Source organism: Jaculus jaculus, chromosome 2 (assembly GCF_020740685.1).
Source record: "Jaculus jaculus isolate mJacJac1 chromosome 2, mJacJac1.mat.Y.cur, whole genome shotgun sequence".
In the NCBI taxonomy this organism is placed as follows: Eukaryota; Metazoa; Chordata; class Mammalia; order Rodentia; family Dipodidae; genus Jaculus; species Jaculus jaculus.
In genome coordinates, this window is record NC_059103.1 from 38,765,751 (window position 1) to 38,779,645 (window position 13,895).

The 13,895-nt window shown below is 39.9% G+C and overlaps 1 protein-coding gene across 2 annotated transcripts in view; it reads right to left on the reverse strand.

Moving 5' to 3' along the window:
- Positions 1-1,028: 1,028 nt before the first annotated feature.
- The window catches only part of Smad4 (SMAD family member 4), a 65,779-nt gene continuing 52,912 nt past the window's right edge, over positions 1,029-13,895 (reverse strand). The window contains exons 10-12 of one of the 2 annotated variants that reach the window (XR_006635711.1): positions 8,524-8,662; positions 7,910-8,022; positions 7,010-7,122 (exon numbers count right to left, since the gene is read on the reverse strand). Coding sequence is in view for 1 of the 2 variants with exons in the window: in XM_045142713.1 (XP_044998648.1) it covers positions 6,911-7,122; positions 8,524-8,662 (351 nt within the window). In the remaining variant the exon portion in view is untranslated. Of the gene's footprint in view, positions 7,123-7,909; positions 8,023-8,523; positions 8,663-13,895 lie in introns of both variants that reach the window. The other variant, XM_045142713.1, reaches the window with a different exon arrangement.

The window sequence follows — 13,895 nt, forward strand, 5'->3', positions numbered from 1 at the left end:
ATCTTGTCCAACCATCTGAGACGAGGTCACAGCCTAGCAGAACTACACTAAAATATAAAATTGGGTACCACCCCAAAATAGTAACAGACTTGCTCATTGAGAACATGAGGACTGAAGGGAAAGGACAGTACAATTTATCAATGTGGCAATGGCAATGGAGTGGGAAAGGTTTGTGGGAGGGTTGGGAACACCCCAACTTTTGAGATTAACATTTGTGAAAGCACAAAGAATAAAGTCAATGGTCAAAAACAAAGAGAAAAAGAACTGCTGGACATAGGGATGGCACCCACCTGCAATCTCAGTACACAAGAAACTGAGGCAGGAAGATGATGTGTTAAAACCAGTCAGGGTTACATAGTGAGATCCTGTCTCATAAAATAAAAAGAAGTTATATATGTGTATAGCAAAGGGCAAAAATGCAAGGCATAACACAATTTTCTTTCTCCTGTCGTGTTCCACAAGGACTGCTTTTCCCTCAACAAGACTGACTGAATGGCAATCTATAACGCTTAAGTTCTCTTCTACATTATTGCAAACTTTAGGTTAGCAAACAGGAGAAACCAAGTCTCTCAGTCTGATAAACATCTCAGAAACTCATGTCACTGAGCCCAGAGAAAAATAATGAAGTGGTCATAATGTTTATAAGCCACTGCCATAGAAACACTTACCTGATACACAGTTTTTCAGTGACTCCCACTGCCTAGTGGTAACTGGGATGGAAACCCTTAGAGTCAATGTCAGGGTTTCCCAATTCCTGCCTCTCCTTTAAGCATCCTGGGGCTTCTCATATTCTCCCAGCACCCAAATATCCTCTAATTGCTACCATTTCAACCTCTCCTTTAGAGAGTAATGAAAATAATGGAGACTGTTATTCCAATGGTCTTATTTGGAATGACATTATTTCCCACCTTAAAGGTTACAAAGAAATGAAAGAAAATGTTCACCTTGCTTGAGAGTTCTTTAAGTGATCAGGACTCATTCCAGATCCAAGATATCCACAAGCTTAAGTAAAAGAACGAGCACATAGGTTTAGTTGGCTTTCTCTTTTAATCAAAAACATACTTTGTTACAGAGTTTTCAAGATAGGGTCAACTATTGTTTAGCCACAGACTTCGACCAGGCAAAAGTATACAGAAAGCCACAAAGGAACAAACTGGAGCTTCAGCTAACCAGTTTTCTCAAAAGCTCAAGGTTAGAGTGGCTCTTCTATGAGTTTTGGTATAGCTGCATTCCTCAGACCTTGGGGAAGAAAACAGAATTGGGACTATCACCACCAAATCTGTTCCCAGCATCCCAGCCATTTCTTCCACACTGGGTTCTGCAGCATACCAAGTTTTCATCATCTATAAGCAGTCACACTTTTCCCATAAATCACATGTTCAATTCATTGAACCGACCCCATATTTAGAGGAAGTATGCTAACTCCGTATTTCATCTTTTAACCAACCAAAGCCCACGAGTCCTTCCATCAATGACAAGAAGCCTTAGCAAGAGCAGCTGGTTTCATCCCTTCCTTTTCAGGCACAACAGAGCTGGTCTCTATCAGGACTCCCCAAACCCCACCTATTCTTAACCCACCCCCAAGGAAGGCTTCCAGGTCCTTGGGAAAAAAAAAGAAGAAGAAGAACACGTTCACTTACTAGACTTATCCAAGGGCAGAATAGAAGAAAACTCTAAAAGGAATGATCCAACCACTGGCTATGTAATCAAGATGGACGTTAAGAGACAAAAATAAGTGAATCATCATTGACTGGTACTGCTGTCTTAAGTCATGGAATCCACTTCAACTGACAAAATGCAGAGAAATTTCCCTTTTCTGAACATAATAGTTAAGAAACAAACCAAAGACCTAAAGAAATGACCTCTAATATCACTAGGCATTAACAATAGGTTTTCGATCCATTTTAGGTGAAAAAATTACCAGCACTTAGAAGGATGGTATCACATATACATCAACTTGAAAGCTAAAATGTTATGACTTGGAAAAAGCCTTTAAAAACTCTGAATAGAGCAGATGGAAAAATAAAATGAAGGCTCCCCCCACCCCAGGTTTTTGTTTTTGTTTTATAAACTTACTGCAACCCGTAAGGTGGTGCTAGGCCTTTGGTTAAAATTAAGTCTTAAGGACATTCTATGTAACTTCTTGTCCACAAGAGAATACTAATAAAAGATCAAGCCTAGTCTCATTTGAGTAACATGGAAATAAGTAAAAAGCCCCCTTCAAACAGCAGAGCAAAGGTAAGGAAAAAACCCAAAACTGCTGCAAGGTAGGCAAGGTCACTTAGAATTCAGAGCTGGAAGAACTAGCCCAACTCCCTCATTTTACAGATGAGGCAACTGAGGCCCAGAGAAGGTAAATGACTTGCCCAAGGTCACACGTTAAATTAGCGGCAGAGCACAAACTGGACAATACAACTGTTTGACCCCGTCCCAGAGCCACTAGCTTCAAGTTGATCAAGAACATGAACTCTGGGCCTTCTGAGAAAACATCTTAAATAAACTGTGAAGTATCCACGTCAACAGAGAGAAATGATTGTCTTCACCAAAATTTTCTCCTCAGTCCTGCCATTAAAAAAAGAAACAAAAAGCTTCAATTTTTTTTTCATTCATTCATTCAAGTCTGATGTTAAAATCCCTGAAAACATCAGCCACTACTTGAGCTACTCCTTGGGACACGGTATCAGACCCTCAATTCTTAAAAGGCACCTATAGGTCAAAATTATCCATACAGGAGGAAGGCCAAAAAGTAGAGCTAAGTGGACAGCAAAGCAAAGCAAAAATGACCCTTTTGTCTCTTGAGGGGGGTGTGTGCGCATGTTTTCTGCTGGTGCCCTCTAGGCAACAGTACTACCTCTGGCTTTTGATGCTAATTTAGCAAACCTTACTGTGTAACCCCAGATTTTGTACAAGCAGCACTTAAGTGGAAATGAAACATTTCAAAATATTAAGGGTAAAATTGTGATTAAAGCTCACTTCTCTCCATCTGAACCATGTGAAACTCAGCAAGAACCAAGGAGCACTGGAAGCAATGAAATGAATGTCCAATACCAAAGCATGAAGTCCTTTTCAGCCACAGCAAGGAGTCTTGGATACTGCCCCAGGGCTTGTATTTTTTAAGGAAAGTCTCATCTAGTTCTTGCTCAAGCAGTTAAAAATAATGAACCTGACAAAGAAGAAAATATATGGGGAGGTAACCTAACAGGCACACAAGAAGTGGCAGATGTCAGAAAAGGAAGACTGAGAGATAGAGAAGGGTTAAAAAGACAGAAAAATCAAAACCACAGCAATATAGGATATTTAGCAAAGGGAAAAGTTTTTTTCATTTGTCTCAAAAGCCCCTGAAGTACGCAGACAGCTAAGCACAAAAAGCAATGTTATATTCAGCATATTCTGATATACATATTAAATAATTCTATCAAAAATTACTGCTTAATAAGGCAAGACTGTGGGGAATGTCATCAACAGTGACACCAAGTAACAACCGAGCAGCACTGGGACAACTGCTAGGATGAGGCTCAGCCAAGGATGCTGCATGAGTAAGGCCACTTGCTTCTCACATCTTCCTTTCTGTCAAGAGAAGAAACTGCTTGGTTATCAGAGGGAAACTTGGAAGGCTTGCACAAGTCACTACTCTATCATCAGGCAGCAAGACAGAGGGGATCATTTACACATCACTATCTGTGGCAAGATGGGTTGTCTTTAGGTGAAAAGTACTTGTCTCTGCCAAGATCCACCTATAAGAGTTGCTCTCTGACTTCAGAGGAAATTGCTTTCACATACTCATTTACTTCGATAACCCTAAGCTTACCACTTAACCACTCTGCTAGCATTACATAAATGCTAGAAGAATTAGCATGGCACCTGAACACCCCACAGAAACTATCAAGAACTACCTTACCAGAGAACAAAACTGTTCCTTCCAAAGGGCTCTCAAAAAGGCCTCAACTAAATAAAGTTTTAAAACTATAATATTTGTGATAATTCACTAGTTCCCTCTAGACCAGGAGCAGAAATGTTTTCCCTCAGAGATATTTAGCATTATGAGAAAATGCAAAACTTTCTTCCACAGATGGCAAAAATCCCAAGGTTTTAATGTTGCCTACAAAGTTGGTAGAACCATACTACTACACAAAAATATGGATTTCTAACTCTGAAGTAGAACACAGCTTATATTGCATTAGATTTTTCATGTAAGTCAGATCACCTGGTCTGTAAACCTATACTGCTTTTAGAAGGAAGAGGTCAGGACCTAGTCAGCAACTGCAACAATACAAATGAGCCATGTTTTGGGAAAAGCAGGTTATATGGCAGTAAACTGTTACCTTCTTTGTACACTTGGGGCAGTAAAGTATAATGAACAAGACAAATTATCCCACAAAGGACTCTACTTGTAAGCAAATCAAGGCAATGCCATTAAGGATTTCCTTTGATAATGCACAGAAAGGCACAAGACAGAAGTGGAAAGGGTCTCAGACCAGATGGGCCTGCTTAGCATTAAGAGTGTCTTTAAGACATGAATCAGAAAAACCACCCAGAATCACACCCACACAATAATCATACTCTGAGAATGACAAAAACTATCTTACCCTAAAGAAGATACAGAATTTTAAATCTAGGGAGATTTGTTTTTAAGTCTTATTCGTCAAAGATGCACCTGTAAGGAACAGAAATACAGTTTAACAACCATGTTGTCAGGAGTAACTGATGACTCTCAAAAGCACATGACAATCTAGGTACAAATACAATCAATGTAACCAGAAGTACTGCTGTATTTTATGGCTCTTAGCAAGAAGAAACCAAGACAGAAGGCTTGGCTCTGAAGAGATTCCTCTTAGCATACATTCTCCTCATACTTTCTGAAGAGGATGAAACATGAAACCCTTCTGTAAAGTAGAAAAGGAGGTAAGAAATTGTACCACTGCATGGGTAAGGTTCTAGTCAAATAACCTGGATTTTAAAGAATCTGTTATACTGAAACTCTCTCCCCTCACTCCTAAGTCCTCATCCATAGTAAAATGGACCTAAAGACAGAAATTTCTAGGTATCTTTATAATTCTGCCAATAATACTTTTTAAAAATCACCTAACATACAGATAATAATTGGATCTTTGCCAAAAGTATCTGTAAGTATTCAGAGTAACAGTGGGTGACTAGAAACTTTTTGAAAACAAGGTTTGTAACCTGGATGGGATTTCCATCTCAGACACTGCAGCATTCACGATTCCTGGGCCAGCCTATTCAAGACCTTCTGAAGTGGGCTGCAGCCAAGAGAAAGAAAACCATGATGCATACAGTTTCCAGGGCTCATTGACAGACCTTCTAGACTCTGAAAGCTTACAAAAACCCCTCCAAGCAAAGAATTAAAAACATCAGCATGATGATTCTTGATTTGAGTTCACATTATTTATCCCAGGCTATAGGAAAAGTTCAAAAACCAACTCTACTCATGATCCATAGTGTACACGGAGTCCTGGTAGAGGGAGGGAAACCAAGGCTGCCCAGCATAACTAGCTCTGCCTGTCATTGAGCAGAGGATGTCTCGCCTCTGGGATTGGACTCAGAAGTGCAAGAGGAAAACATTTAAAAACCAAACCTAGAGTTCAACATAGTATGCGGAGATTCAGTTTTATTTACGCTACTATCTAGGTAAAAAGCATACATATTGTGTCTGTGGTACAGTCAATACATCTGCAACTCTTCTACTTAAATTCTCTATACAAAGTCACTGCCGACTGATATGATCATTGATGGCAAAGGCTTAGAATAACCAAAAGGTATAAAAAAGTTTGCAGTCTTGCCCCAAGATACAAAAACTGAATTTTAAACAATGTCATAACATACATGATTTAAACAGTATATGAAAAAAAGTCACACATCAAATCAAGTACAAAAATATTCAAACTACCTATTATGAACTGCAATGTTTCCATTATTCTGCACAGTATTTAACATAGAATTTAGCAGTTTCCAAAATACTCATCATTTACTTTAAGCACTGCCACCTTGCGGAACAGTGAAGTATTAGGCAGAGAGACACTGCTTTTAGTGTTTTTAAAAATACAAAACCTTTCCCTATGAATTAACAAAGGGAAAGAAATTCCTCCTCTAGGCTTAATAACCAACTTTGCGCCTAGAAATATAGAAGAATCCATCTACTATTCAAAAGGGTGAAAGTATACTTCCTGATAAATAGTTATCCATTAGGGACAACAAATGCATTTTAAATGACATTTTTTTTTGTCTGACAATTTTAAGGAATTGCCCTTATACATACATATTAGTGTTTGCCTTGGCAAAAAGAAAACTAAAGTTGCGACAATCTAAATTGAAATTATTTTCAATAGTTAAAACTTGCAAAAAATATTTTGGATAAAAGGTTATTATACATGACTATTTCATTTTTAAAACAGTAAAGTTGCTCTTAGTAAATTAACTCACCCACATGGCACAGTATTTTGAAGTAAAGTATGTTCAACAATAACTTGCACACAAAGTAACACAGGTGAATTAACTTTGAGAACTTCTCTGCCTTCAAAATCAGCAATATTGAATTTATTCTGTAGAATAACACACACGCTGATGTTCTGCATAGAAAAAGCTCTAGGACATTTTAAAGGGCTAAATTTTCCAGCAGTGGAATGACTCCTTCATAAATAACTGGTAAAGACTTAGTAACAATCAGTTCTTCCTGACCTTCAAGCTCTGAGCCATGCCTGAAAAGTTTTAAAATAGGAAAAAAAAATGTTTGAATCCAGTTTCTGTCTGCTAGGAGCAAGGCAGCAAACACATTTTCAACCCTTTATGAAAAGATAAAGCAGAACAAAAATGAATTCCATCTTCAGATAATAAACAGGACTATATTTCATAGTCCACCATCCTAAAAATGGCTAGGGTCCCACGGTGAAAGACCTCAGTCTAAAGGTTGTGGGTCTGCAATAGGCATGGTGTGAAGTACTTCATCTAGGAGCTGGAGGGCTCGATGTAAGTGAATCTCAATCCAGCATGGCGTTTCTTTGATACTCTGTCTTGGGTAATCCGGTCCCCAGCCTTTCACAAAGCTCATCCTGAGTATGCACAAGCGACGGAGATCGTCAACACCAATGCCGGCCGCAGCTGACAGACCTAACAGAAGAGGTTCGGAAGAGATCAGAGGGACAGTGAGATCTCTTCCCCTCCTACCTACATTCTGCTTTCTTTACTTATTTTCCTTAGCATACAACTGTTCTTTCAAAGTGCAAGAAGTAACAGTAAAACTAACCCTTACGAACAGGGACTGGAAACTTTTGGTTAGGACAGTTTACACACCATGTGTGTCTGACTAGCTATAACCAGGGTCAAGTAAATCATCACAGCCCGCCCACACCCTACTGTCCTCTTCAGAAGTGGAGGTGTGAGGGTAAGAATCAGCCTGCTTGTAAGGAGGTATATCCACAGGTTGATTCCAAGAACTTTTCTGCTGAACTACCATGTCAGAGAAAGACATGACCAATAATCAAACAGTCCACATTCCGATCTTCACTAAAATTTCTCAGGTCACCCAAATGATGCCTGTCTCTCAAGTTTTGCAGTTTAACAAAGATAATGCATAAGGGAGGCAGTAGATGACAATAGGAAATTTAATACTAGTATTGAATTCTTTAGAAAAAAATGTTTGTAACATTAAAATTAGCAAATGCTTTAAATGTGCAATTTTTTTAAAAAGCTAATGAATACATCTTAGCTACATTTGAACTGTAAACTCCTGAACATGTCACAACACAGACTCTGTATCTAGTCCAGAACATACAATCATACAGTCAATCTGTACTACTTATCAATGTCACCATGAAACTAGTGGGAGGAATTTTCATATACTGTAGAGAAACCTGCAGGGCCGCTGCAGTTTTCTTAGCCAGTGTGATTTGCTTACCACACTGAAGAAGTTAAGAACTGGGGTTGAATGAATCACTAGTTATGCCTTCAGACGTGGAAGATGGGTGCCACGTGTTTCCATCATAAAAGTCTATAGTCAGGAGTTTAACTCTGCAGTAAAAAATTCCCCATCAGTGTGAAACCTAGCACACAGTTCAATTTTATGCTAACTTTTTAAAAAAGTCTACAAGTTATCAAGATACCACCCTTACTTTGTTTTCTCTCCATGCTCAACATACTTTAGAAAACAACTGGAGAGGTGTCCATCTCTGAAAGTGAACAGCCTTTCCTCAGCAGAATAAACCAGGCACCCAGTGACTGACTACAAGCCTGGTAGCAAGCAGGAGACACAGCATCAACTAAAAGGGTGAGACGGCACAGTGTAATAATAGCCCCTTTATTTATCCCATGCTCCCTGATACGAAAAGAATGCAAACAAGATCCTATCCCAGGCAAAGGGAAACAACTACAGAAGAAAGTTTTTACAAGTTCAAAATGTGATCCACCCAGCAGAAAGTTTTAATCTTTATTTATGCTCAAAAAAACTGATAAGCTGCGTGGAGATTAGGTCACTAGTATACTTAAAACAAAAAAAATCAAAAGCATACTTACTGATAGCTGGCGCTATTCCACCTACTGATCCGGGACCAGGGATGTTTCCTGCCACTGCCGCTGCCTGTGCAGCAGCTGCAGCTTGCGCAGTGGCTGCCTGCTGCTGCATCTGCCGATGACACTGACGCAAATCAAAGACCTTAAAAAAAAAGTGGAAGCTTAATGTTTGGAGCCCATGAAAAAAGATTTCAAGTCAAACATGACAGTGTATGCCTTTAATTCCAGCATTCAGGGTGCTGAGGCAGGAGGGCTGCCAGAGTTTCAGGCCAGCCTGAAATACCTCATGAGTTCCAGGTCAGCATGGGCTGTGAGACCCTGCCTCAAAGAAACAAAGACTTCATGTGTCAAAAGCCAATGCACTGAAAACTGAGAGCTTCATTTACTTTTCACAAAAATGACTTTAAAATTTTAAATTTCTTTTAAAAAATATTTTTAATATTGATTTTATTCATTTGAGAGAGAAACAGAGAGAGGGAAAGGGAGAGAGAGAGGAAGAGAACGGGTATGCCAAGGCCTTTAGCCACTACAAACCATTTCCGACACATTTACCACTTTGTGCATCTGGCTTACATGGGTCCTGGCAAATCAAACCTACGTCCTTTGGCTTCACAGGCAAATGGCTTAACTGCTAAGCCTTCACTACAGCCTAATTTTTAAAATTTCATGTGTAGATTATAATTGGTGTAAAAATAGTCAGGAAGAGGCTGAGCACTGGCTTAAGCACCAGTTCTAGATGCCATTCAAAGGCAGCTGCCTGGAAGGAAGCAAGCCAACGGAAGTTTAGTTTCCAGTAAGACCGGATACCATTGTGAGACAGGGCTGAGCTCCAGGAAGGCAAGGAAAATGGAGGAAAACCAAGATCTATTGATATGATAAAGAGAGCAAACCGTCTACCACAAGGTGTGCCATATTTGCCAGGACCCAGGAGACATTGCAGAGGAAGCAGTGACATGACTACTGCTCTTACTGTTAGCCTGACAACCAGCTCCAGGGTGGTAGTGACAACTAAGATAATCAAAACCTACCAAAGCAAAAATCCAGAAGCTACAGAGCTCAACACTGAATCAGTATGTCAACAGGCCTGCCATGACTCAGGGAACATTGTGAAAGAGGGGTGGAAAGAACGTAAGAGCCACAGAGTGGATAGGAGCGCCCTCAGGAACAGTTCCCAACTACCCCACAGGGACTTATCCCACAGTGAATGCCAAATCCCCACTGAGAGCCCCATGGAAACAAAAGCAGGGGCAAGGGGATAAAAGATTATAACTGTCATTATAAATATATATAAACAAAGTGACTTTTAAACACAAGAAGACAGCTTGGAGGTCACTACCAGGAGGGCTCTGGCAGCCACATGACTCTGAATCCTTTGGTTCAGTGTAGACCAATGGTTACTATCTGTAAGAGGCCACCCATCCATGTCAAATGAATGGTTAAGAAATCACCTTGCCCTTTCCCAGCCACATTGCTGATTTTAAGTTGGAGATGATAGCTCTGTTACCACTCTTGTGAACTGAGGGAGTGGGACAAATTGCATTGTTCTCACACAAAGAAAAGAATAACTACAACAAGTTTGTTTCCAAATACTCCAAAAAAAAAAAAAAAAGTTAACCAAGCAAAAATAAAGCCTCAACTATTTCATCTGAATGATGGATGTATGATATTTAGTCAAACTTATTTCTATATTCCTGAATGCCTGAAAATGTCTACAATTTTAAAAGAAAAAACAACACAGCTTTTTTTCTTCTTGCTAGAAGCTACTGACAGTCAATGGTCACTGGAGGAGGGAGTCTTGGTCTTCAGTTGTGTAGCTACTGATAAGCTGTTTATGCTCCAGTAAATAACTTTCCACCCATATAAGCCATCCTAATTAAACTCAGTCACACATTCACATATACATGCAACATGAAAACTAGAAAGAGGACTAGTTGGGAAGAAAGGGTTTATAGCAGTAGTAGCAAGAGGGTAAGAAAGGATAATAGGAGTGATTATGATCAAGATACAGTATGTACATGTATGAAATTGTTACAAAATGAAAAAAAGTCTCTCATATACACACACCATAAAGAGCAAAGAAAAAATTTAAAATACCAGATTTCTCATGGTGAACATGGATGAGACTCAAGTAAAAAGTGTAAGGCACACTGCAGGTACTCATAAATAGTTGCTTATGATGCACATTATTAACTGCATTGTAAGGTATTAAGCTATAAGCATTTCTCCAGAAATGCAGACCCTGAAAGATAGTATCATTTTGCCAAAATAGTATGACTTTTGGAATGTGAACATACACTGTATTCAGATCCTGGTTCCCTGACACACAAAATATGCATCTTTGGGGGAAAAAAAAATCCCTTAATTATATATGCCCTGCTATGGTGCACACCTGTAATCAAAAGTACTGGGGAGGTAGAAGCAGAAGGATCAGGGCCAGCCTTAGCAACACAAGTTCGAGTCCTGTCTGGGCTACTTTTTTTACTCAAAAGAACAAAAATAAAATGACCCAGTTTTGCCTGTGACAGGTAACAATGCGGGAAAGAGGGAAGAGAGGAAGGCGGAGAAAGAGATAGGAAATAGAATGATGATCTTTGAATCATACAACTAACATCTGCTTTACATAGGTTGTTTCTTAACCACTATGGAACCTTAATTTTCTTGCTTAAAAGAATGCTCAGGGTATACTTTAATAGGGTTATTGTAAACTTGGCACAATATAAAGCCAGTTGTCAATAAATATTGATTTTGGTTTTAGCCTTCCCAGTAACCATTTTCTTCCAAAATGAGTTAAGGAAGACAAGTAATTTCAAAGCTCAATGTCAAGGAAGCCAAAGATAAACATAATGAAGAGGTCAATGGCACTTTTACCTCGTTCCTCATGAAAACAATGAAATGTTATTTCTATAAGCAACAAATTGTGGATAATAAATCACCCTTTTCCTTTTTCTGAGAAAAAGCCATCTTCCTAAAATAATGTTTGCATTTTTTTTTTGCGGGCGGGGGGGGGGGAGGCAAGCCCAACAGACTGGCCATTTCTTTTTTATGTGAGAGAGAGAAAATTGGCACACCAGGGCCTCCAGCCACTACAAACTCCAGGCACCTGTGCCCCTTTGTGAACATACATAACCTTGTGTACTTGTATCACTTTGTGCATCTGGCTTACATGGGACCTGGAAAGTCGAACATGAGTCCTTAGGGTTCTCAGGGAAGTGCTTTAACCACTATGCCATTTCTCCAGCCCAATGTTTGCATTTTTTTTTAAAAGCACTGGAACACTCTGAAGATACACGTCAGTCATCTGTAGACATCGCAGGCAAAGAGAACAAGAGCAAGCTGTTCAACGTCAACTATTTCTGTTTTATCTTTTGAGGCAAGCCCAACAGACTGTTTTTTGTTGTTGTTTTGAGAACAAGAGAATGAATTGACACACCAGGGCCTCCAGCCACTGTAATTGAACTCCAGATGCATGTGCCACTTTGTATGCATGGGCGACCTTGCACATGCATCATCTTGTACATCTGGCTCACATGGGCTCTGGGGAGTCAAACATGGATCCTTAGGCTTTGCAGGCAAATGCCTTAACTGAAAAGCCGTATCTCCAGCCCTCAACTATTTTTTAAAATCGTTTTAGTTTCCAAACTATATTACTATATCCCCTATTTAAACATTAAGCCATTTCTAGTTCTTCTGGTATGCAAATAATTCAAATACTTATCACTGAAAACAAGACAAATCAAAGAATGTATAACTTGCTACTTGGCGATAACAGGTTTAGAAGCCAAACCATTAATTTCCAAATACTTAAAAACAAAAAAAATAGCTGTCTTCAACCACTGTATCTATCTACATGAGCCATGAACACATAAAACAGAGCTGGGAGATAGCTTATCTGGTAAAGTGCTTCTTTTGCAAGCATGACAACCCTTGTTCAAACCCTAGTACCCATGTAAATTCTGGGCATTGTGGCACTGGGGAAAGTAGAAAGGCAGGTCCCTGGAGCTCAATGGCCAGCCAGGGTGGATCAGTGAGTTTCATGCCAATGCAAGACCCTACCTCAAAAAAAAAAAAAAAAAAAAAAAAAAAAAGATTGGGGCTGGAGAGATGGCTTAGCACTTAAGGCACTTGCCTGTGAAGCCTAAGGACTCATGTTAGACTCTCCAGATCCCATACTAGCCAGACACACAAAGGTGAGGCAAGGTTATACATGACCACTAGGTGGCACAAACGTTTGGCCTTGCAGTATCTGAGGCCCCCACGCACCAATTCTCTCTCACTCTCTAAAAAATTTTTCAAAAGTGATGGACAACATACCTGAAGATGACATCAGAAGTTGTCCTCTAGCCTCTCCGCATATATGTACACCCCCCCACAGGAACACATGTACACACACCACACACATGCTCACAATAAAAAACATACAACAACAACATACAAAGCCAAATGTCACATATCCTCTCTCATATGTGGATCCGAGCTACAAATTATTGGACTTCTATGTGAGGAGAAACAAAACTCAGTAGCAGAACACAGTAAGCTAGAAAGGTGATATAAAGGAAATAGAAAGGGAGAGAGGGCGGGAGAGACGGCTTAGTGGTTAAGGCATTTGCCTGCAAAGCCAAAGGATCTCGGTTCGATTCCCCGGGACCCATGTAAGCCAGATGCACAAGAATGTAGTGCATGCATCTGGAGTTTTTTGCAGTGGCTGAAGGCTGCACCCATATTCTCTCTCTCCAATAAACAAATAAATATTTTTCTTAAAAAAGGGAGGGTGAGGGTAAGACTTAATAGGATGATATTGTATATATGTAAGTAGAAGAACAGATGAATGGGTGTGAAAGGGCCTAAGTGAGGTCAGGGGAAGAGACTCGGTAAAGGAAAGGGAGGGCTAATTACCATCTAAGAGGATATGGAAACCTACATTTTTGGGCAATGGAACACTCAGAAGCAACAGATTGTTACTAGGAAATTTTCAGTGCCAGGGATGGGATGCCTTCCAGTGAGTTGTTGGCCAGGGAGGTCCCTGATTCCCCCAAAATGTTACAGGCCATCGCCAAGGCTCTTGGTTTTCCACCAGGAACAGATGGTGAGACCTTATTGCTGAAGACTCCACATACTTAGACTGCAAGGTCACTGAGAAATCCTGCTGAAATTGAGCTGAAAACATCCCCCATGTAGACCAGCTGAGAGAAAGCTGGAAAAAGCTATCTTGCATGCAGTTCAATAGAAAAGAGAGAAATCACCAATGGAGATAGTCAACAGTGGACACTGCAAGCCTTAAATTTGGCCAGCAAGGCCAAATGAGCCAATGGGTGCAATAGTGACACGTCTATAGTAGGGGAAACCAACTGCCCTCTAATTTGACTGGAGGCCCACTC